Source organism: Notechis scutatus, chromosome 3 (genome assembly GCF_049901735.1).
Source record: "Notechis scutatus isolate UNSWTSFEM ecotype Mainland chromosome 3, rNotScu1.2, whole genome shotgun sequence".
Lineage (NCBI taxonomy): Eukaryota > Metazoa > Chordata > Lepidosauria > Squamata > Elapidae > Notechis > Notechis scutatus.
In genome coordinates this window covers 136,830,002-136,855,941 of record NC_142011.1, presented here as the reverse complement: position 1 = coordinate 136,855,941, position 25,940 = coordinate 136,830,002, and the positions used below count along the sequence as shown (strand labels likewise).

At 35.0% G+C, this 25,940-nt stretch overlaps 1 protein-coding gene across 6 annotated transcripts in view; it reads right to left on the bottom strand.

The window, feature by feature from the left end:
- Positions 1-25,440, bottom strand: part of RELCH (RAB11 binding and LisH domain, coiled-coil and HEAT repeat containing) — an 80,361-nt gene extending 54,921 nt beyond the window's left edge. For 3 of the 6 annotated variants that reach the window (XR_015748777.1, XM_087961196.1, XM_087961197.1), the window contains exons 1-11: positions 24,811-25,440; positions 11,136-11,225; positions 7,559-7,630; positions 7,394-7,449; positions 7,079-7,192; positions 5,000-5,200; positions 4,817-4,908; positions 3,781-4,080; positions 2,862-2,937; positions 2,298-2,393; positions 2,141-2,164 (exon numbers count right to left, since the gene is read on the bottom strand). Coding sequence is in view for 4 of the 6 variants with exons in the window: in XM_087961196.1 (XP_087817322.1) it covers positions 2,141-2,164; positions 2,298-2,393; positions 2,862-2,937; positions 3,781-4,080; positions 4,817-4,908; positions 5,000-5,200; positions 7,079-7,192; positions 7,394-7,449; positions 7,559-7,630; positions 11,136-11,225; positions 24,811-25,276 (1,587 nt within the window). In the remaining 2 variants the exon portion in view is untranslated. The remainder of the gene's footprint in view (positions 1-2,140; positions 2,165-2,297; positions 2,394-2,861; positions 2,938-3,780; positions 4,081-4,816; positions 4,909-4,999; positions 5,201-7,078; positions 7,193-7,393; positions 7,450-7,558; positions 7,631-11,135; positions 11,226-24,810) is intronic. The other 3 variants (XM_087961198.1, XM_087961199.1, XR_015748778.1) reach the window with 2 other exon arrangements.
- Between the last annotated feature and the right edge of the window lie 500 nt (positions 25,441-25,940).

Sequence of the window (25,940 nt, the reverse complement as noted above, 5' to 3'; positions counted from 1 at the left end):
TGCTTTATGACCTCATCTGCTTACTGACCGCTGTGAAAAAGGTTTTAACATTGGGCCAAACCACAGGGTGACCCTTTTTACAACCATCATGACTTATGGTTATAATTGCCAGGCTCAGTTATAGTCATAATTCAAGGACAACCTATGACTTCATGACGGAGCCCTCTAGAAGTAAGAATGCTCATCTCTAATATTTTCTTGAGGGAAATAAAGATGGAAAGAAAAGGTGGCTTCACACATTTTGGCTCCAACCTTACCTTTCCAGCACTGCCATATAGCCTTCAAAAATAATAATAATAATAATAAAAATTAAAAAAGGATGCCTACACTTGCTTCATGAAAAATATCAGCATATTATGCCCAAGTGCTGAACTTAGAATCCTTTATCTATCTGTTACAAAGAATCCTATAGATAGCAGCTTTAGTTGTGAAGCTTCAGAGAAATATTGTACCACAATTATAACATGAAAATATAATAGCTAAACTAAACAAATTAGCTGCGGAACTGCATAATTGTCCAATAAATGAACCTTCAAATGAACATAAATGGTTAACAAATTTCACAGGATATATGAGGGCCAGCTGTTTTTGATTTTGGAAATAGGAATTAAAAATGATTACAAAAAAGTATTTCAACAAGCTGTTTATTGCAGCCTTGTATAGAACACATTATATCTTTTGCTATAAGTCTTACTAAAATTATTGAAAAATATTCATGGAATCCATATTTTGCCTAGGAAATGCTTAGAGCTTCTGCAAGTTAATTGGAGTTTTTGATTTATCTTTAAATAGCTAATCTTTATGAAATATAACATGTAAAATTAAGGTATAAATCTAGCCATCCATTTTTTTTATTTTTTTTATTTTTTATGATAATGGAAAGAGTATATGGGAATCAGATTAGCTAGTACTCGAAGTTATACAAAATAAGGAAGGGCATCCCTGGATAAATTATTCCAATGAGGATGACAAGAACAGAAGCATGAGCTTTATGCTAGTGCATAAATAGGAGCCTGTGTTAACCATTAATACTTCTTTTGTTTTAAATTCAGAATTCTTATTAGATTCTAAGGATACTAATAACTTGGTAATTGAAAGTTGTTAGCATTCTCTGTTACTGATTATTTGGCTATTTCACATGCAAAAACCAAGATTCTAATATATATATATCTTTATTAATTTTTATGAATTAGATATCAAAGTTAGGATTATCTATTTCCACAAATGTGCAAGGATTAAATAAGCAAAAATTAGGACTGCAGAAATATATAATGTTGAAATATAACTAGGAACTGCAAAGAACAACTAAAGCAGCATCCTGGCAAGCTGAATGGCAACAGCCAGAAATTGGTAACTGATCCTGACAATTTAATGTAGCCTATATAGTATCTTCTACTATAACCTAAACATATGTATCATTTCATACAATTAGGCGTGCAGCATATATAGTCAAAAATTGAATCCCACAATAAAGCATTAACTATTGGAAAATGTAGTAACTGTAACCTGAAGGATCAGTACACATTTCTTGACTTAGTTACCTTTTCATAAAGCTCATAAAGTTAAATGCCCAAGTGCATTACTAGATATCTAGATTAACAGGTAAAGCTAAGCTGGCTCAAAAAGCAATTTTGAATTAAAACAAAGAAAACGCATATAGAACCAACTCATCTTCAGCTCAGACTTCATTGTATCGTTAGAAATGCATCACTAAGCGCCAAATTCTCAGTTAAAATTACATTAAAGGCCCATGTTGATAACAGCAAGCCAGACTTCGGGGTTCTGGCCTGCTAATGAGTGAGCAATATACAGATCTTGCTCTAATCACTCTCAATTATTGGTGCAAACTACTGACAGTTCAATCTGGCCATGCTGTCTGTCTGAATATGGCTGTTAATAAGAAGGGTAAACATTTAAATACATGTCATTTTTAGAAATAACATAACAGGCAAGTTCACTTCAATTCAAAATTTAGGTTCTACTCAAATACAACAATACTAGAACTGGGTTTAGCTAATATAAGTAAGCAAACTTAAGGGCAAAACAGATGGACTCACAGTAACAGCCCTGCAAAGTGCCTTAAGGATCTTAAGCAAAAGGATAAATAGCAGGATACCATGCTGTTTTGCTGAAAACTCACCTGACATAGATGTGCAACCATTTTCTGGGAGTAGAAATGCATGCACAAAAGTGAGAAGATGATTGCAAGTAACAGACTTCAGTATAACAAAAAATACATCATTCTAAATGAATAGAAATATTGTATGAAACTAAACAAATATTCCTATATTTCTTACCTCTCGTTTTGCAAGCAGAACATTAGGAACAATATGTGGTAAACAACGTCCAAGCATCAGCATGACACTTTTTTCACTATCAGCAATTCGAGACACCTAAAGTGCAATTTTTTGGCAAAGTCATATACAGCAATTGTATTATACAACATATCTCTGATAAAAATGTTTAATCTTTCAGAAATTAGCATACAGTTCAATCTAAAATAAAATGCCCACCTTAAACATATTGGGGAAAAGTAAACGCTATCTGAATGTAATTATGTAACTGTTTCAGAGATCACGATGGAATAATGAGAAAGTGCCATTATGTGAATGACTGTCCAAAGGATATTACATTAGTATGTACCTAGATTTCAAAAAATGGTACCTAGACCAAAACACTCATGTGACAATTGGGTAAGGTGTGAAATACATTACTGGCTCAAATCTTAAATTATACAAAGGTAAATGCCTAAGAAAGTGGCCAGAGGTACAATGAAAGACTAATAATCAAAATTGAAATAGGTTCCTTTGCTTAATTCTTATGACTCAATAGGAATTAGTATTTTACAAAAATAAATATACCTCTGATCCCAAACGGCTCTCTGCTGACATCTGGCAAAAAGACAGCAATGCTTGATGGAATGCAGGCGATAGCTTCCTAAAATAGTGGGATGGAAAGGAAATATAAAACATACCAAAAAGCTGTTATTTGTACAAATCTATTTATTTCACAAGTAATCATTAGAAAATAAATCTTCAGTTTAAAAGTTTAATTAAGAATTCTATATTGGAGCCTGAACAATCTTTAGAGGTATAGCTGATCTTTAACAGGAATCACTGTGTTGTGACATATTTTATTTAATCATAAATTATTGAATAAAGCACAGCTGACTGGAGTTGCTCAATATCCTAAACCTAAAACCATGATTTATCATTTATACAACATGCTAAGCCAAAAATGAAAAATTATGTTATGGCTTGGCAAACATATAAGCCTAGTCTGTACTTAGAGAAATATAATCTATTAATTTCTGAAACATGTAACTGAAACAGGGAAACAACAGAAAAATAATCAGTGTGTCAAGATTCTTTCCATTACATATTACAATTCCTCATGGTTAACATAATCCTATGCATTTCTTGATTTCACTCCAAATAAGTGACTGCTAGATAGGTAAGAAACATGGATAACTGATGGCCAATTGTCAACTCTAAAAGACCAGAGAAATATTTAAAGAGAAATCTGGAGCTAAGAATGTTGACATGGAATCTCATAACCTTAATGTACTACATCAGACCTGGTAGGGCAGCTATTTAATTAAAGGTGGAGATGACAAAACAAGAGATCGATTGATTGATCGATCGAATCAGAGACAGAGACCTCACAAGCATTTTTGGTGCTGACAGTATAAATTCAGAATCTGAATGTAGTTGTTAAATCTATTCAATGTTCAATACAATATTTTACTGTAAAAACAAAGCATAGATGAATTTAACTAACCTATTAGGTTTATCAAAATGTATGACAGCTTTATTTGATGGGGAACGAGATGGAAAATTTTCTCTTTCTTTATAAGCAAAAGGTATTCCAATATCCTCTTTAGAAGTCCTACATTCAGATTCTTTTAAAATTATTTCTTCTTCAGTTCTCCCAAGTTTATCATTATTAGATGAACTCTTAATGTCTAAATATTTCCCATTATCATCTGGAAGCGTGGGAGGCACTTGAGCTGAAGATGACTGTACTGTGTCACATATTGTTGGAATGGAGATTTTTTGACTTCTCAAGTAGTCTATTTCACTGCAAGAGAGAAAAGAAAAAGCTTCTGAAACAAAAATTAGTATGTAATAAATCACTTTTAATGACTTATCTACTTCATGAATAAATTTTATAAAATATTTTATTGGACACATCTACCACCAAATTTAAAAATACAGCAATATTTCACTGTGGCTCAAACTACGTGGAACATTCTTACCACTGGAGATGAGAACTTGGTTTTGCTGAGTGACTCTAGGCCCCATGGGGGCGCTCATTGCTGGAGGTGGATGATGAGGTAAGATCTCAACCTTGTACCTACCATCCATATCTTGGTTCCTGGGATCCCCCCCCAATAATTTTAAATTTTTAATTTGCACTGTTTTAAAATTTGAACAGCTTTTTTATTTATCTTTTATGATCCGTAAGCCACTCAGAGCTGCCTTATCAGGAAGATGGGAAGCATATATATTTAATAAATAAATAATAAAATAAGTTACTGCCATGCTTTTATATTCATATCCAGCATCCCTCCAAGATCTATTTTCTTCACTCCTTTTAATGCATGAAAATAATTCTGATAAAGATAGCTTGAGGCATATAATAGGTTTTGGTAATGAAAGCTGTTAAACTGAAATGCAGAGAAACAAGTTTTTAAAAGCAGTTTAACTCAATGCTATATTAATTTAAAGGCATAATAAACTGAGACGGATACACTGGTTCATGTACAGCAAATTGCTTATTTTGTATAATTTTTTAAAACAACACTGTAACATACCTTTCAAGTCTTTGTATCTGCTCCATAAGAGACCATTTTTCTGTGCTTAATGCATTAATTTGATCTTCCAATTTCTGCACCAGCACGCATTGCTAAATAAAAGGAATATGACCAAAAAATTAATTTAATTGATTTAAATTGAATAAATTAATTTAATTTGCCATCCTGCAAAATGAATTATACCTCTATTGATTCTGATGTTCCAAATACAGGAATGTTTTCTAGGATAGGAGTAGTTGCCTCTCGTTCATCCTCTTCTGGACCAACTGCTACATCTACAATATCTTTTGCAATAACTTGGTGATTTCCAAAATCACGGTACAGTTGTAGCAAGTCTGGAGGCTTTGGAATGTTCAGTCCTACATCATCCCATAGTTCAAAATCCTTTATATATGCAAAATTAAAATATTTATAAGGTTCCATAAATAAGTATGCAAGTTATCATATCAAATGATAAAATGCAACTTCCAAAAGAGAACTTTAGTTATTGTTACAGGTAACAATAAAAGTAAATTTTACGCTGCTATTACTTGATTATATATTGTTAAAGAAATCAGTTTTAGCTTAAAATGTATGATATAAATTAAATCTCATTCCTTAACATTTAAATGACCACTACTGACATTTGTGTTCAATGTGTGAAGGTTTCACTGATCATAAATAATTAGATTAGTGTAATCTTTGATATAAACAAATTGCATCATTCATGTAGCACAACAAAAATCTCTACCCACAAGCACCTTTTGAAGCTATTTATTTAACAAATTTATATGTCCACCCAAATAATTCTAGATGGATCACAAAATATAGATAAAAATACTAAGGGCAAAAAAGTCGTCTTATAAGCCGGCAAATACGGTATATATAAAAAAATGAATTGCTATCATTTTAGAAATGATTAATTAGAAATGATTAATTACAACAAGAAACAAGACATTCATTCTAGCCACCACTAATTAAACATATTAAGACCTGGTCCTGCTCATTACTTTGGGGAGTACATTCTCCAGCCTGCTATTCAAAATTGCAATGTAGTACATGGCCTGGAAAATACAGTGTGCCCCTCTGACATATATAAACAGATGGTGTTTACTTACTGATGGAAATAAGAATATTTAAGCAAGCTAGGGGGAGCCACAAACCCCACAGAATTTAAAAAAAGATCAAGAAGGATAAACTTTGAAAATATCATATAAGTAATTAATAATTGCTACATCGCAAGAAATATGAATTGATTAAATATAGGAGAATGAAGGTTCATCACACTTAAGGTCTGTAAATACAGTACTGACTGATTATTGGGAAGTAGGAAAAAGGAATGGCTGTCAGGAACATCTGTACTACTTAATTTTAGGACATTTGTTTCACTAATATAACATACAGGAAAATTTCCTAGCTATACATGGGCTCAGAATGTTCCATCAAAAATCAAGCATCAGCAGTGTAGCTTCACAGTAGGTCATCAGCTTTTGATCATTCATACATTAAAATCAGAATAGGTGAATCGTTTGAATTATGATTTATATCAAGATATAAAAAGTATTTATTTTTGCATTAAAAAGATGGGCCTCATTATCCACTATGCACACCAGATATCAGTATCCATAATAAACCAGCTCATATATCTATGGATTTTGGTGGAATTATTTCTGCATGTGTTAAATGTTTTTTTATGGGGGCCTTTTTAATTGTAGTTATTAGCAACAGAATCCTTGTGATTGATGTTTCAAAAAGACAGAAAATTATATTCTTTTCTATCCTTTTTATGAAATTCATCTGTCCTTCCTTATGTATCCCAGACCTAAGCGGGGAGAAAGCATTAAGATGGAGTGGGTGGGAACGAACAGAGAGTATTAAAAAAATATTTCCAGCTGTTTTGGGAACTTTATGTTCATTTTTTTGTTGTTATTTGTTCTAAAACAATGATGCATTTAGATTCAGACCTAACACTTCATATGTTTAGCGCTTTATAAAAGAAAAAGAGAACATTTCAGGAGGGTAAGAAAGAAATCTATTTTCTTCTAGTGCTCTTGGACCAGGTCATCTGGAGTTCAAAACATCAGCCTTACTGTTAGAAATTAGCTTATTATTCCTTACTATGAACAAAGCAATAATTCTACTTTAATTAATTTACGTGAGAGATATACTATATACTATAAACAGGGATTTTTTTAAAAAAGTTAAAAATAACTGGACCCTGTTAGGAACAAAAGGAAAATAGACCCAAGCTCGGAATGTCACAAAGGTGCCATTCCAACTTACCTGATCATCATTCTCATCTGAAAAAGTTATTGAAGTAAGCTTGTATCCATTCTTTAACAAAAATTCATTGACTAAGAAGTTTAAAGCTCTTTTTTCAAGAGGTTTAATTGGTTCCTAGGAAAAATAAATGCATATAATATTTAAACCTTGATGTCATTAAAACATTTTCCTATGATGATTGACAGATATTAAACAAGTTGATTACCCATTTCAAAACAAAACCTACAAGCTTGCACCTCTGTGCCTAAGCATGTTATTTGGTTAGAGATAGGAATGCTGTGAACATAAGCAGATGTAGTACATTGGATCACTCACCTGAATTTCAGGACTTGATTTATAATTTCTTCGTTCCTGCAAAGGAACTTCATTTTCTGAAAATAGCAATACATAAAAAAAATATCATTCTTCAGGCAGTCATGCACCACCTCTTTCTATTTTATCAAAATACAAAAAACTGAGGAAAAGGTTTGTGTACACCACCTGCAGCCTGAGTCAGGTTGGCTCGGAGGGCCTGAATGGTCTCTTTTGCTTTCCGTAGTTCAAACTCCAGGACTGGACAAGGATTTGGATTAAACATACACAGGCATCCAATCAAGAATAGGGAAACAAAAATGAAATATAAAAAAGCAAGGATGGGTGTAAAAATAAAATACAATTTATATTAAAGACAGAGCATGCAATCTTTATGGAACTCATGAACGCATGCAGCAGAGTTAGACTGCAGCAAACTGGTGAAAGATTTCCATGATTCAAACCTAATCTTAGTGACAAGGAGGTGCTATAGATTTTAAGAAATAAAATGTACCTCTTTTTGAAAATCTTGAAAATTTCACATTACAGATTATTATTATATTCGAATCTTTTAAAGTTTTACCTTATACAAATGGAAATATGAGGCCATCTTGCTTTGAGGGAATAAGGAGAATGTGATTAAAACTATAGTTCTGTAAAAAAAGAATGGAGTAATCTGTGATTAAAAAAACAAAATAATTCATGTTAATGCCACTTTACAAAGGATGTTTTAATTCCCATTTTGTGGCATGTTATATGACGTCAGTTGGGTAGAGCAGCTTATCATGTCAACTGAGTTCTTAAATATCTGCAAACTTTGCAAAAAATTATTTAATATTTCTTTTCATAAAGAACATTGATTTCATGATTTAAGTTACTTGAAATAAATTTATGAGTTGCTTTCTGCCATAGAAAAGTGATTCATAAAAGATTATCCAATCTTTGAACATTTCCTGTAATTGATCTTGGTTAAGACACCAAGGTACACTAACAGGCAATTACCATTAGAAATATTCTATAGATTTTTTTAGAATTTTTTTTTTCTACAAATGCTCCATTTACCAGTAATACCGATCGATTAGTAATAGGACTATATGGAAAAAATATTCACTCAGTTTGCATTTTTCTTCTTCAAAAACAGAAGGCATAATTAAGTACATCACAACTATTACACAGAAATAATTTGTTTGATGCACAGAATTTTAATGCAGAAATATAAAAGCATAACTGAAGATTTGATGGAAGAGTATAAAAAAAATCTGTAGTAGTCAGCAATGCTGATCTGCAAATATTTCTGTGCAACAAAGTCTAAAAACAATGTGGATATTTTGTATATAAAGTAATAGCTTATAAATTGTCAGTGTTTTCAGCATCTGGATAAGGTTATCTTTTGAAAATTTAATTTAGCTTAAAAGAATTTATGATGGGCAATATTTCTTCCTTAAAATGTATAAATGCATGGTTACAGAACTATTGCAGATCAGAAATGCCCTGCAACAGGATGATAAAAATGTTTTTTTAAAAGAAAAATAGCAAAAAAAAATTAAAAAAATTGTGGAGAAGCTCAGGAATTCCAATAAGGAAACTGAAGTTCAGCAGCGACACAAATCACTGAGAGCACAGAAATCCAGAAAACTCATATAAGATATACCTACAGTATATCAGATGGCAAAGTATTTCCATTACCCAATTATGACATCCTACTACACATGGAGCAGATTTTACAATTATGCCTATTTGTTTTATTAAAACAGTTTACTCTGCTGCATGGTTTCTCTTCAGACATCTTAATAGTTTGAAACAGCTAGTTAATTCAATAGTATATCCCCAATAACTTATAGCTGTAACAAAACCCACTGTTGATCCAGAATTAAGTAATTATATTCGGCTCAAATTAAATCAGAACAGAGTTCAACTTATTATGGAACTAAACAAATACTTAATTCTCTTATTTCCATATTCACTTTAGGAAAATGATACAATGAAGCATACCTATCCTAAAATGTTTATGTAGTAATAAATGTGTTAGACTGGGATTCAGGCAGCCTTTATAAGCATACTATAATTTACTGTCCTAAGATCCCGCCCTTTCCCCAGTCTCCTCTTTTGTAGAACCCACCCTGTGCCATTTTTCATAATTGTTACATAGGTGCCCATGGTACATAAATATGCAAGAGACTTCACTTGTTACTCTTTTAAGGCTACCGAATTAAACTGCATTTACTAAAAGAGAGAGCTACATATTTGGAATTCAAACAGGAATTAAATTTTCAGAGGTTCCACCTCTGTCCACAGTAGTATCTGCAGCAGCTATCATTTTGCAGTGAACATCTGAAGGTTCACTACCTCTGGAAATAATTGTATAATGAATACATATTTTTATTATGTAAAGTTAAGAAATGCAATGTTACGTTTGAAAAGTGTTGCAGTTTTAACATGATTTGCAAAAAATAAATTTCTAAAGTTTTCCAACATGCCTAATTTGCAAGGGCTACATTCAAAGATCACCTTAGCAAAAGGATACCCAAACTTTTGGGGCTGATGGAATTTTGAAAGTGCTATGTGCACCATCACAAAATGGTACCATATCATATGTAGAGCTGGTGGAGTGGAACAGAAAAAGAAAAGATAAATTCAAAGACGGAGGTGAATGAGGAAAAACAAACAACAAAATAGAGAGAAAAAAGAAGAAAGAAAACTGATCTACGCATACATACTCAGAGAAGAGCCACAAATCTAACAAAAGAAAAAAAAAAGATAGACCTTCCCCAGAGTTAGGTTATCCACCCATTGTTTTTTTAGTTATTATTTGCTAATCTCAGCCTGGATTTGAGATGGATGGAAAACAATGATGCTCTGACAATTCTTCTTTTAACAAAATACTCTTTTCCATATCAACATCCTGAGACTGATCTCAAGCTGAAGATTACTATTAAATAAACGAAACAACAAGGTTCTTCTCATTTACTTTCTCGTCTCTAGTTATTAGGACTGTTCAATTCCTTTAAAAAGGAAGCTTAAAAATGTATACAATTATGGATGGGGCATCTTTTTACAAACAATTAAAGCAGCCATGACTTTTTTCTAATTTATGTATCTGCTCTGGAAAGTGATTTTAGCTGTCTTACAACTACTGGGTGTGAATGGTGGCAGATTTGAATAAATGGAATGTTTCATTATGTTGATAACTACTAATATAGGATCAAATGTATTTCCCTATCATTCCCAATATGGCCAATCAATACAAACATGCAAAAATGTATCATATTCAGTTTTGCTTTCTATTGTTGTATTAGAGTTGCTTATATTTGTACTAAAGAAGTGATTTGTACATATTTTCCATTTTTTAAAATCTTACCACAAAGTATTTAATTCATATCAGTACATTTTTATGATGCTTTCCTAATGGATAAGAATCTATTTGCAGTAAAATAAAGTAAATTGAGATGTTTCATTATTTAAAAGAACTTGAGCTTCTCAGGAACATTTATACTACCACTGATTTGTGACAAGTATAGTAATGGAAAAATCATGCAAGAAAATAATTTCTATAATGAATTCCATTTTAATATGAAGAAACAAAGATGAGATGCTAACAATGTAACCATCCATTCAATAATTTGTTTCTAGACAATACTCTGTAAATTAAATTTATAATATAACATTAAAAAGTGTGTGATTTACAAACATTGATACCAACAAAAATTCACCAGGGAGCATGATTTGTGCAAAGCCTACTTAACATCTTATCTGAAATTTTACTCACCAGCTACTCGCTCATCAGTCTCCCTATTTCCATCATCTGAGTATCTTGCAAAATCCAAGGAATCAAGAGTGCTTATGCTTCCAGCTCGATCTAAAGAAAAAATAAAGGGAAATATCTTGTTTTCAAAAAAGATAAAACTACATGCAAAGGACAATTTTCATGCAGTATATTAATTTTTCCACAACTTACAACAAATTTCATTCTAAAAAAAAGTGATTTGCAAAAGGTTAAGTTTTATGATTCACTAAAACTGAAAAAAAATGCCCACCTCTAAAGTTACACTTCAAGTTTAATGCCTATCAACTTCGATAGCCGGGTGGTCTAGTGGTTAAAGCACCAAACTAGAAACCAGGAAACAATGTGTTCTAGTCTGGCCTTAGGCATGAAAGCCAGCTGGGTTAACTTGGGCTACTCATTCTCACTCTCAGCCTAATACACCTTACAGCAGGGGTCCACAACCACCGGTCCGTGGAACAAGTCCTACCGGGCCGCTGGCTTGCTGGGCGCCGCCATCTTGTTTTGATAAAAAAGTGCTTCCGGTGAGCTTTTCCGGGTAGAAAGCTCACTGGAAGCACTTTTTCATCAAAACAAGATGGCGGCGCCCAGCTGATGTCGGTACCGGGCCGCGCCATAAAAAAGGATGGGGATACTGGGCCGCGGCGTAAAAAAGGTTGGGGATCACTGCCTTACAGGAAGGAGGAAAGAGTATTATGTATATTTGCAACCTTAAGTTATTTGTAAAAATAATAAAGGTAGAATATAAATAAATGAACAAAAATAAACTTAACTTTCTTATATTTTTTAAAAATAAACTTATCTGTCTTCTCTTCATTTGCCTTTTCCCATAAATATATTCCTTTAGACACAACTTTCTGAATGCAAACAATGCAGACATAAAACTGCAGTAATGGAAAGAGTGCATGCTTTATAGTATGAATGTTTCTGTAATCCTGAAGCACTGTGATTGATGCCCATTGTAATATGGGCTTCACTGAGTTTCTATTAATAAATTGATAGATTCTGATTAAACAAACCCTACCCAACACAATGTACCATTACAGCTTTACAGAATACACTGGATCACCATTCACTGTTTTTGTTCCCAAAAGTAGTGAACCCCTAGCACAATTAGCTCTCTTTAAGGGGCTATGTTGTACTATGGTTTAAAAACCACCATGTTTAGATCCACAAAGCCAAAACAATTGATAAACATGGCTTTGTTCCTTGTTTGCCAAGTATACTACATCCAAGACTGGCTGAATTCTGTTTTCTTTCATAATGTGGCAGAAAGCTTATTTTATAAAGTAATTCTTTCATTAATACTATTTATATTTTAATCATTTGATCAAAGTTTAAATGTTTTTAAGAACTGAATTTTTAAAAATGTGCATTGCTCTATTTTTGTTTTTATTTCTATTTTTCTATTTACAGTACTTATTTATCTATTTCTGGATATTGAGGCAATAAGACTATAAAACATGGGACATTTCCCCCCCAAAATTCACTAATGTAAATAGACTGGAAATACTGTCTTGATAGCAACTCATTCCATGTTTAACTCAATATAGTTGGTAAATCCAAACAGGTGTTAGATGAACAACACCTGTTTAGTACCTTAGTAAACAATCATTTTCACATGTAGAAGTTCTTCCAAAACTTATACAAATATATACAAATGCTTGGAAAAATTGAACATAATCAAAAGAGAGTCTCTCAAGACAGTACACAAGGCAGCTGCATATCAATACCCATTACACAAATATGTGTTTGCAACCACTTCAAGAAGTAGCTACTGACAAACATTCCTAGCTAATGATGCCTATTTCATTGTGAAGAGGTTGGAGGTAACAATGAATCACAACAAAAAAGTTGAGAGTAGGAGGCTTCTAGGAGGCAAACTACTCTTAGCTTACCCTTAAAGCCCTCCCACAAACCTTTAAAAATGGGGGAAAATATAAATTTCCAGGCCATTTTGGGTCATTTTTCAAGGTTTGAAAGGATATTAATACAAACTAAAAATTGATGTTTATCCCAATAGAGTTAAATGGCTCTAGAATGATGGCAGTCAATTTCCAAGTTATATGTTTGTGGGTGAGGGAATTATACCAATATTTAGCAAAAATAATACTGGAGATGTTTCTAATTGTCATTTGTGGCCATTTATTGAGAAAAAAACATGTTAAAGAGCTTTTGTGTTGTAGGCTGGGTACACATCTATAGAAGTGAGCAAAACTCAAAAAGAAGTTATATATTTACAGGTTACTGACATACAGTCATATTTGGGCAAGCACAGAGTTAAATGTTTTAGAAATGTTCAGTAATAACATTTAAACATGACACAATTCTAAACATGGCACTTAGAAGGATTAAATATAGCCTAGACCATGACTGTCAAACTCCTGGCCTATGGGCCAGATGCATCACGCGCTGGCCACACCCAGTTTAGCAAAGGGGAAAAAAGTCCCGATCATCATGTGACACCGCTATGACGCTGTGAGTTTGACACCGCTGGCCTAGACTTTTAGGATATACAAATGAGCTTGTATTTGAGGTGAAAATTTCTACTAAAAACAGGAAACAGAGTATAGAAATACTCTTCTACAAAAGTAATTTTATAGGACACAAAAGGATGCTCATGAGGAGAAAGAAATAATAGATGCCAAGCAGAAAGCAGAGCAGAAGCACAGAAACAATAAATGTAAGAGAAGAGGATAAGTATTTTATGGGACAATGTATTTTATTCTCTAATATCAAAACCAGTTGCTTCCTTTCCATTGTCTTTAATCCCATATGGAATTCTTCAGGATGCTGGAATTGTCTCGACCAACTTGGAAATTCCCTTTACTGAAAAAACTATTGCTGAACATAAAATTAATACTGATTTAAGCAGATCTTTAGAGGTGAATCTTTAGCTCAATTAGTATTGACACTGGTGTCCTTGGAGCAAAAAAATAATAGAGGGCTTGATTTATTATGGACTCAACACCCCTCTTCTCCCAATTTGTACTATGCTATGTCTGGATGGAGGGGGGGGGGCCCACAAACGGAAAACATGTAAGCTCCACTGCTAACTCATTCTCCTTAATAAATCTTGCTCTTCTCTTTTAGCTGGCGCGGAGAACACACTGGCCCAAGAGCATGACCAAAGCATTTAATCTCCACTTCCAGAGACATAATTAACATTTCATATTTCTCCTATAATAAATTCTTGCATCTTCTCTTTACTGTCCCTAAGTACCATATTTTTTGCACTCTAAGACACTCTGGACTATAAGATGCACATTATCTTTAGAGGAGGAAAACAACAAAAAAAATCTGTCTCTGCCTCCCAGTATCCATCCAGTATTCATCTGGCTCACGTCCTTGTAGCAAACAGCCTAGTCAGCTTCAGCACATTATTGCAGCCCCAGCATGTGGTTCGTCAGGGCTCTGCTCCTTTACAACAACAGTCAACTGAACTGAGCTGCTGCCGCTGGCGGGAAACACTGCAGCCTTCACTGCCGAGCAGCTGGTTTGCGGTTGGATCAACCTCCCAGAATACCGGCAATCAGCTGTTCTAGGCAGTGGGATCACCACCGTCGCCTATTGCCACCTGCCTGTTTGCCACCACCATTGGTGGCGAATGGGTGGTGGCAGAAATCCCCAGCGCTTACAACAGCTGATTGGCGGTATTCCAGGCCAATCCAATCACCAGTCAGCTGATTGGCAGCAAAGGCTCCAGCATTCCCCGGTGGCAGCGCACCAACCCCCTCCCCCCACTGCAATATTTGCTCTAGAAGATGCACAGACATTTCCACCTACTTTTTTGGGGGGGGAGGATGCATCCTATAGTGCAAAAAATACTTTACTTTCTATTTGTCCCATTATATAGGAAGGCTTTTACACTGGCAAGCTTGGATCCGTTCCCAGCAATGGTACTGTGGGGAATTTTAATGGCACTCCTTACCAATATTATTCAGATTCTTATGTCAAGACCATAGCGCATATATTTATGAAATGTATAATTTGCTACCTATGGAGTATAGAGCTAATTTTTCCTCTTATCAGAAACTACTCAAATCAATCTCCCAAAGCAATTGTGCACTATTTTCCAAAATACTGGACCAAGAGGTTTCCAGAATGATGGCCATATTATGATGGCATAATAAACAATAAATTAAAACATTTGGAAACTCAAGAACTTTTATAGAGTCAACATAGGAACTTATAATTTACTTAACAATGTAATAACAGAGGTTACATCTTTCTGGTTATGGCCAGATATTACCTTGAAATTTTTGATCAGTTTCTTCCTGGTAGAATTCTGCTACGAGGAAATAAGTTTCTCTTCATTTTTTATTCATTTTTAGTCACTCAAGGCCACTTCCTTGAGAGGACTTGTGTGACTTTTGTCAGATTAGTAATTCTATTTAAGCATTGCTGAATTTATTGTGATGCTTTAGTTAAAGATCAACTCTCCCTTTCCCAACATACCTAAATCTACGTGTCCATTCTAAAAACCATAGTGTATCAAACTTTTTTTCTCAACTACACATATTTATATGTCAATGTGTGAGACAGTTTCTTTTCACATTCTATTAGATTTTTAAATATAATAGAACTATATTCAAAAATGCTGATGTCCACTCATTCATGGGAAAGTCAGAAACATCCTATAATAGAAATTTCAGAGTTGCATCTCTGCCAGGACTAGAAAACTACAAGGAGCAAACCATCCATCTTCATGGCTAGGGGAAAAACAAAACAAAAGGGAGTTTCAAAGGTGAGCAAAGGAGACAAATAATAGTATTTTGGAAGACTCTAATTTCTACAAGTTCTAATGGGCTTGTAGAAAAAAAATATGAGTTTAAAGGGACAACCTAACCAAATTCCAAATTCCATTCTACACTAAGATTGGATTCAAAGCGGCATGCCAAAGCCACTTCTTTGAAGAAGTCATAAAATTAAACTATGACATCAAAACAAGAGCATTAATCCATATCATCCAAATGGGATAATAATAGCCATAAGCAAAATCCCACATAACGGTGGAGTTGGCATCATTGTTGCCAACCAACAAGAACAAAACATTCAGTCAGTACAAATAATTTGCAAATGTCTTACAACCCTCAAATTAAAAATAAAAGGCAGAATGACCAACTGCTCATCATCCCATGTTATGTTCCCTACAGTAATTTGGACAAAGATCAAACGAATGCTTTTATGAAGAACTTAAACAACAACCAGCTCAACTGGCCTACAAAAAGTTCATCAAAGGATATCCACATGTTTAAGTAGTCTCATGTGGAGTGGGTGAAAACTTTATGGGGCTTTTCTCAAATGAGAAACAAAATAAATATGATGAACAATTAGCAATCTTTATTATAAAGAAGTAGATTAAGATAAACACCTACAGTACTTTGAGAAACTAGCAGGGAAATACAGGACCTTACACTCCCCTAACTTGGAAATGAAAGCAGAGATCAACTACATATTATGTAAAGATGCAACCTTTATCACAACTGTTAAAGTACAGCACTTATTCAATATTGGCAGTACACATAAGCCAATTTAAATGCCTAACCTGAACATTCCTTTTCAATGGTAATTCTTAAGAAATATGACAGTAGGTACAATTCTACTTGAGAAACAAATTCTACAATAAAATTGATGACAATATAAACAACTTATTAAAAAAGTTGCAGAAACAAATATTCAGAAAAATAACTGGAAAACATCTTTCCAGAAATAAAATTAGACAGCAATTAAGGAAGGAGCCAAGGAGAAAATAAATTTGATATAACTGTACTGTGTGAGCTAAACTGCAAGTTAAAGCAAAAACTAAAAGACTGAAAATTACCCAACACAACTTGTAAAAGCAACAGAAAAACAATATCAAAAGGACTGGGGAAAAAATGCAACCAATGAGTTTTGAAAGAGTCAAGAAGGACAATCACATCTGATTGACAAAACACTGAAGCTGAAAATTAGCATTTTTATCTTTTTGCTTCAAAAATAGCCAACATAGAGCACCATTATTCAGATTATATCTAATAGGATCAAAAATTAATTAGATGTGATTCTCCTTGCAATTTGACAGATTAAAATCAGGAAGAGCGGTCAATGGTTGAATATCCTTTGATAAAGCAAATTCTACAACAGATGGGAAACATCAAAGCAAAATCAGATCCTTTAGCTAATGACGATCTACTGCTGAGAAGAGCAAAACTCTGCAGAATTTTTTTTATTAATGCAGTGTGCAATAAAGAAGCAAGTACTACAGAAATCTAGCTCAGACACCAAATCTGGAATGCAGAAACTTATGGTAATTTTAAGATGCCATCAAAGCAGCTCTTTTTAGGTTTGATGGATAAAGAGCTTATGTACAAAGATGGATAGACAAAGTAATTCCCACAATGGAAGAATGAATGGCAAAGGAGTTGGCAGAGATGACAAAACTGACTGTTTTAATTAAAGAGAAGAATCTATCTAGTTTTGTTTCTGTTTGGGGAAAAAACTGTTTCTGGACTTTGTGCTCAAAACTGGAAAAAAAAGAAATTTTGATTTAAGATACTGGTAACTACCGATCTAAAGATGCTTTTTGCCATAAAAATGCCTCAAATAGATCGAAATGTAAACACCCGGCTTCGGAGCTGTGGGCAGGGGGCGCGGCTTCCCGTTCCCGCGTTTTTTGGGGGGGGGGGGCCTCCTCTCCCGGCCCCTGGCCCCGCCCGCGCTGCAGCCCGGGGATTTCTGGGGGGTGGGGGGGGGGGGGGGGCGGGGGGGGGGGTGTTTTCGCCGGGGAGGGGTCAGAATTTTATTGTTATAAAAATGGTCTGAAATAGATAGAAATGTAAAACAAAAGGTTGAGGGTGTAACTCTTTTTTTGTACTCTACTGCACAGGAAAGTCAGAAATCACTTTTTTTTTCTTCTTCCTTTTTTGTACCCCTTTTCTTTCTTCTTTACCTTTCCTGACTTTTGTTTCTATTTATATTTTATCTCATATCAAACTTTAATTTAAAAAAATAAAAAACCAAGATGTCATCAAAGTAGGCCAAAAACTATCAATGAGCAGAACCTGGACAACAAACTGATAACTTTGTAACTTTTCCCATAACTGACCCCCTATGGGTGGAGAGACAAATACATACAGAAAAATCTTGATCCCAGTTGAAACACTATAGCATTGCACTGCATGAAATACAAACAAGTTTTGGTATCATCACTTTGGGCAGTGAACCTACTCAATGAATATGACCCCCAAAGTATGTTCAACTAACTCTTCTAGAAATTACAGGATTGAAAAAAAAATTAACTGCTGCACAACAGAGAGGATTTGAGAACTGTAGAATCCCCAACATACATATAATTAAAAATAAAGCAGTAACCCATAGGTATCCTTTAGGTGGCAGTTTCTGATTTTAAAGCTTTGATTTAATCCAGAGGCTGAAACTCTAAAAGACTCTGCAATGGACTATTACCATTTATTAACAGTTCCTATCATGACAACATTTCTTTCAGAGTAAGATATCAAATTAGTGGGTAGTATCTCTATTCCAAACTCAATAATGGTAAAATGGATATATTTTATATAGGAGTGCAGTATTTTGAATTAAGAGTCAAAAAAGTGTGTTGCCGAACAAATAAGGAAGTGCTGACCTAGCCTTTGTTATAATGTCATAAGATCCTAGGTAAAGTGTATTTAAAGTTTAGGAATTGCAAATAACAAGTATGTGTACATTGATTTGACTCAAACACACTTTTTAAACCTTTTAACATGAACTGCTTCTAGCATTTTTATCCCTCTATTTTTAATCTCTGTACTAACTCTGTACTCAAACAACTTACCAGTTCAGACTTCTACACAATAGCAGACTTAGTAGACATGGATGATGTGTGAACATGTTACATGTGAAATATATGGTGAGTGCTCCAGGCAATTGCCCAATGGAACATTTTATTTAAGATCAAATGTTGGGTTGTGCAAAAAGCTCTTTAAACTGTTGTTGGCCTATTACAAACATGATTGACTTTGATAATATCCCAACTTATACTGTTAGGAATTAATTCAATCAAAATTTTGAAGGATGATGTTTCATGTTATACTGTTTTTTTCTCTTCTCTGTGTACAGAGAACAAAATTGTTACAGGTTGGTATTTTCCTAAGAACACACAAGTATTCTATCAGTTCCCCCTCTTCAAACTATTAGGAGACAGCAGTTGCAATATTTATATTTTTTTCTTGAATAGAAGGAATACAGTACTCTATTAGCTGCTAGTCTTGCACTGTGACTATTATTTATCTCGTCATCACAAGATGAATAACATTTTGTCAGCTGGGTTGGTTACTGCTCACTAGAGGATGATTTACATGTGACTTATGATAAGTGACTTGGAAAAAAAATCTTCAAGCTTAAATGTTTGTGTAAAGGTTAATGTATAAGGAAATGGTGAATTCCTTAATGATCAAATACTTGGACAGAATTTCAGCATGTTGCAGACTCTTCTACTTCAAACTTTCTCTTCTTTCTGGTTACATAGAACAGAATGATTAATTATAAGAATTCCAGTAGCATGCTTTCCCTCATTTATTTTATGTTGCAGTACAGACGTAAGGTGTTATAAAATTAAAAAATAGCTGTAGAAGATGACTATATAGTAACAACTAAAAACAGTGAGACTTATATGGGTATGGCAGTTCTATAATTGTCTAAAATCATTCTTGAAATACTATGTTGTAATGTAAATAAAGACCTGACTTTAAATTATGCCAACCTAAGAAATGGCCTCTAATTAGTATCAGCCTTTTTTTTATCGTTCTTTGGGAATAAGAATTAAAGAATATAGAAAAGTAGTTCATTTTTAATTACCTATTAATTTTTAGTTGTGTTAACCTAACATTAAATCCTTGGTGTACTTGGTGTAAAAGTATTCGCATCTGACATTTTTTTCAAGATTAAAGTCATTTGTGCCAATATGTTTACAGTTTTGCCTAATCACAATTTTGAAGTACTATTTCATTGACAAGCAAATTACGCAGGATAACTGCTCCAGCTCTTGGGAGTAATTACATGAAGTCCTCTGGTTTCTATTTCATTTGTTTTATGAGCTGCAATCATTTCCTCATTTACACTGAAAGAAAATATGAAGCATGTCTAATGAATATAAATATACTCTATTTTATTAAAATGATAAATGATTTTTTTTTGTTCAAAGGAGAAAATTTTGGGGTTTTCCACTCTGAAATACCTTTCTGAATCCTTCAATTGTAATTAGTGGTGAACGATTAACAAGATCAGTTACTTATGACCAATAGCTAAAACAATTTATACAATCATCAGTGAAGAGAAAAAAAGAGGGAAGCAACAAAATGAGAAACAACGTATAGGGTATATAAACATAACATTCTGGTTCCCCAAATTAGCCAACATGGTTTAGCCCATGTAGTTAAATCTATGGACTAGTTAATATATTATGTAAACTCAATCATGTTAATTTAGTGAACCATTGTTCAGTTAAGCACAAGGTTTTGCAGCAGGAGAAACAAGAAAATTTAGCTAATTTTGTTAAAAAATGTTATGAATGTAATTTTAGCTAAAAAACTAAAGATAACATTTGTCAGAAGGCTTTTATTAAATTTCAGTAAAAATCTGATGGGCAAGCAGGGAGCAATTGGGTGAATCTATATATAAATTTCTGCTGTCAACATGAAAGCAAAGATATCTAGTGAAGCATAGTTCTGCCAGGCAAAAGAACAGGAAAAATCAGCAAGAAATTCTGGTGTCTTTTATTCTAAGGATATGTTCTACATACAGATAATGACTAATGAAGGCAGACAGCTGCAGGATTCTTTGGTAATATGTTAATAGTCAACTTATGACCACAACTGAGCCCAAAATTTCAGTTACAGAGACATTTGTTAAGTGAGTTTTGCCTCATTTTACAACCTGTCTTGCCACAATTGTTAAGTGAATCACTACAGTTGTTGAGTTAGTCACATGGTTGTTAAATGAATGTACCTTCCCCATTGACTTTGCTTGTCAGAAGGTCACAAAAAGTGCTCACATGACCTCAGGACACTGCAATAATCATTAATATGAGTCCATTGCCAAGTGTCTGAATTTTAATCCTATGACCATGGGGATGCTGCAATGGTAGCAAGTGTAAAAAATGATGTCACTTTTTTTCAGAGCTGTTGTAACTTCAGTCACTAAACAAACTATAGTTAAGTCAAGGATTACCTGTATTACAACCTACAAAGCAATATCCTATCCCAGGGCAGTAACTCTATCGTATAGTGCAATATAATGCAATATTGGGTTTTCAATTCAACTGTATAGAATCTGAAGGATGTATGTTTGTGTTTTATTTTTATAGTTATAATGTACACTAAAGCTGGCATTTAATTTTGTTCTACAAGGTGCAATGACAATAAACTAAACAGTGAATATGCCTGATGACATCCCTAATTTACATTAACCAAATTATTAATAAACAAAATCCTCAGTATTTGCAATAATAGCAAGTACTTAGGAATAAAATCTTATCAAATACTAACAAAAAGCTAACAAAAAGCTTTAAAAGCTGTAAAATCAAACTAAGAAACTACATTACCACTGTCAGCCATCTCCTAAGTTGTGTCACATGACTGCTTCACAAAATAATTGGTAATTGTATGCTACTAAAAAATCAAGTGGTATCAAACCACAGATCTTCAAATGCTTAAAAAAGCCCCTGCCTTAAGAAAAATGTGTTTTCTTAACATAATACTAAATTACATTCATTATTCTTATACAATACTAAAATTGGCTTTGAAACTTTAGTACCAGCTATACTGGCAAATAAATATTCATATGAGCAGTTTTAGTAAGCAATATATTTAAAGCCTATGTTTTGCTAATTAGATGTTACACTGTAGTTTTTTAATTCACAGAAGGAAGGTGGTGAGTTGGCTGGTTCTACATTGCCTGTACAAAAATAGCCAAATCACAAGTATAGTATTGTAAAAATGTGATCCTTGTACCTTATCAGTATCAGATATTGAGCTGATTTTATTTGCTAAATAAGTCACAATTTATGGTAATCCATATGTTGGCTTAGAAAAAAAATGTCTAAATAAAAAACTAAACAAATAACATTATGATTTAGTGTTATTTGCAAACACTAAAAAGCTCCTTATTTTTATTAATGTGATTAAATAAAGAAATTATTATTCTCCATAGTAACAGAAACATAAAGACATTTTGCAAAAATTCTAATATGGGTGTAATCCTGGCTGCTGCAGATGTTTGTGTGCATGCAGATGTGTTATTTATGGAAGCTTCTCAATAGAATCACAAATGCTGTCCTCTCTCTAAACTGCTGAAATGCTTAAAATATTCTACCTGACTTTGTACAGTGATGCATTTCTTGGTAGTTATTGTGTTTCTTAGAAGCATTTACATGGCATCATTTACATAAAGTCTTTCCTGACTCAACATTATTAGACACTTGCCACCTAATGAGATATGTTGTTGACTTCCCAGTGTATATTTCTTCATAATCTTCCAGTACAAACTAGAAATGACTTAACATTTTTAAAAATCACTTAAGGATGGCTATGTGTGGCCTTGCCAATGTAGCTGAATTAAATATCACTATATTGATACTAAATCTTGAAAAGATGGAGACATTTGCATGGAAACATTTCTTATTATTCTTACATTGAATCGAACAGGATTTACTGAATATTGTCCAAACATCCTCCCACATCTGAAGCCATAAGCAATTATACACAACACATACATTTTCAATGAAACTTCTATTATCTAACCCAATATCTCAACATTAATTATAGTGCCACAGTATTCTAAAATGAAACATGTACCTGCATTGATATTTCAGGATGTGGTCTCTGAAAGAGCAAGGGCTAAAATCAGTAAAGTGTATTAACTTAATATCTTTGTTTTGCCAATAGTTTAGTACAGATTAAAAACTGCTGCTTCTTTAGCTATGACTTTTTAGTTTCTATCGAATTGCAAACGGCAAGAGGAACCAGAAAAACACCAGTTGGTTCAGAATTCAGGACTGGTTTTACATACTGTATTACAACATTGAGGCTTTTGAACTTTGGTGTTACCAAAGACTCCTCAAAATATCAGGGATAGACAAGAAAATAAATGATCAAATTGATTCAGAGTTCTTATTTGCGGCATAAATAACCAGGCTCAAATTATCACATTTTGGACGTATTACGTATAACCAAGCTCTCTTTGAGTAATCTATAATGCTGAGAATAATGGAAAGAAAAAGGGACCAACCAGCAGCATAGTGTGGACATGATTACAGTGGTAATGGGTACACCATTATAAAACCTGAAAAACCAGATAAAGGGGAAATCATCATGAAAAAAAATCTACCAACTTGATGCTGGTAATCAAGTTGAGGTTGACTCATTAAGAGGTTGACTCATTAAGAGTCAACGCCAACTTGATTATCATTATAAATCACACTATGTTTACTGCTAGTTTGTTCACTAAATCACAACTGGCTTTAGTGGAGTCATGAAGCAGGGTAAAATAAAACCAAAACACATAATGACAGAATAAGATTGAATACCATAGCAAGTTCATATGATGACCTTCTAAAATTAGTTATCAGAGTCTCTCTCAAACTTATCTCTGAACTAAAATATTTGTGAGAAAGGTGAAAGTATTGTATTTGTGTATGTAAATAAAATTCAGATTATTAAAGCAGCTGAACTCACAGGACTGCTATTCTTTGCTATGGTGATTCATGAACTACTTTTAACTTACGCTGTATAATTCAACCCATCATAGCCCTTAAAAACCTTGCCATAAAAATAGAAAAAGCCTCATAATAGGTAGCAGTTGCAATCTATGTCATCTAAATGATCCACATGGTACCAATGAAGGAGACTATTTGTAGCTCAGGGTTGAAATGAGGGGGTCTTTGGTGCTCTCTGAGCTTGTTTTCTTGCAGACGTTTCATTACACTAACTAGGGAACATCATCAGTGCCAGTAAGGAGTGCTGTTTGCTGTCAGTTTATATTCTGGTGAATTGTCTGTCTGTGTCCACCCCCACCCACATAGACAGGCAAAACACCAGAATATAAACTGACAGCAGACAGCACTCCTTAGTAGCACTGATGATGGTACCTAGTTAGGGTAATGAAACGTCTGCAAGAAAACAAACAAACTTAGAGAGCACCAAGAACCCCTCAGTTCAGACATGGTACTTAATGTGAGGACCCAAAGGTGCTAATTTAAGAGGGACAACCATGACCTGGATGACTGAGAGTCTCCATAGATCAAGGGTCTCCAAACTTAGCCACTTTAAGACTTGTGGACTTCAACTGTTGAAGTCCACATGTCTTAAAGTGGCCAGTTTGAAGATCCCTGCGCATAGGTATTTAATGTGATGTAATGCAGGGTCACACCACCTTTTTCAGAAACGGGTATTGGTGCTAGTAATGCAATCGAGCGTTTCTTCACGGGGCGTTTCTTCACGCATGCCATGGGACGATCCCTGCCTCTTTCCTACGAAGATTTGACAAACGCCCCGAGGGGAATTGAAAATAACACCCCTCCCCCAAGCCAAGGTCAACCAAGGGCTGAAACCTGGCAAGGGGAGGGGGGGGAAAGAAGAGGGTCTCCTTCTAAGCTTCTCTTTGTTAAGCACGATTATCCACTTACGGAGCTGTCCGGCGCCGGGCTCCTTACCGCCTCCGACCATCGCTATGATCCCGGGAGCTCCTGAGGCGGAAGGAGTCGGTGCCAGGGCTCCGGCACCGCCCGCACTTTGCCGCTCGAAGTTGCCAGGGTTGGAAAAATAGTCGCGCAGGCGAGGCAGTTCCCGGCCGCTCTCCAGAAGCTCCGTGTGCAATTCCAGAGCTGTCAAGACGAACTGGTCGCGCAGCAGCTGAGCCGCTAAAGCATCCACGGGCACCCGGGGCGGTTCCTCGGCCTGTGCAGGCGGCGGCGGCGGCGGCAACAGTTGCTGAAGGGGTAGCGAAGAGGAGGTGGAAGAAGAGACGGGGAGTGGAGCGCCCGAGACGCCGGGGTCGCTGCTGCTGCTGCCCCCCGGCCTGGTCTCCTCTGGCTCGGACTCTTCGGAGTCACTGAGGAAGGGGTTCACTCCCCCGCCCCCCACCACCGCCATCTTGGGAGAAGAGGAATTTCCCCCAGAGCCGCGCGCTCTTCCGAGCTGCGCCCCAGCCGAACCCTGTTACCACAGCAGCCGGCGGCAACCCACCAATCCCTCTCTCGCTCTCTCTCGCGAGCGCGCGCGCCCGGGTGCCTCCTGTCTTTCCGAGCTCGGTTTCCGCATAGGAACTCTCGCGAGATCCTCCGCGCTTTATTTCCGGTTCCTGGAGATACCGGCAGGCTTGTGGGGGCTAGATTTCCCCATCGTTTTAGGGGGGAATGGGGGAGGGCGTTCGTTAAATACAGGTCGTCCTCAACTTACGACCACAATGGAGCCCAACTTTTCTGTGGCTAAGTGAGTTTTGCCCCATTTTACGACCTTGCTTGCCACAGTTGTTAAGCAAATCACTGCCGTTGGTAAAGGTCGTTAAGTGAAACAGGTTTTCCCCCCATTGACTTTGCTTGTCAGAAGGTCGCTGAAGGGGAGCACACGACCTCAGGACAGGGCAAATTATGAGTCAGTTGCCAAGCATCTGAATTTTCATCCCGAGATCAAGAGGATGCTGAGACGGTCCTAAGTGTGAAAAATGGTCATGTCACTTTTCATTGATGATGTAACTTTGAACGGTCGCTAAATGAACTGTTGTAAGCTATACAGGTCTATCTGTATGAGGCAGCAA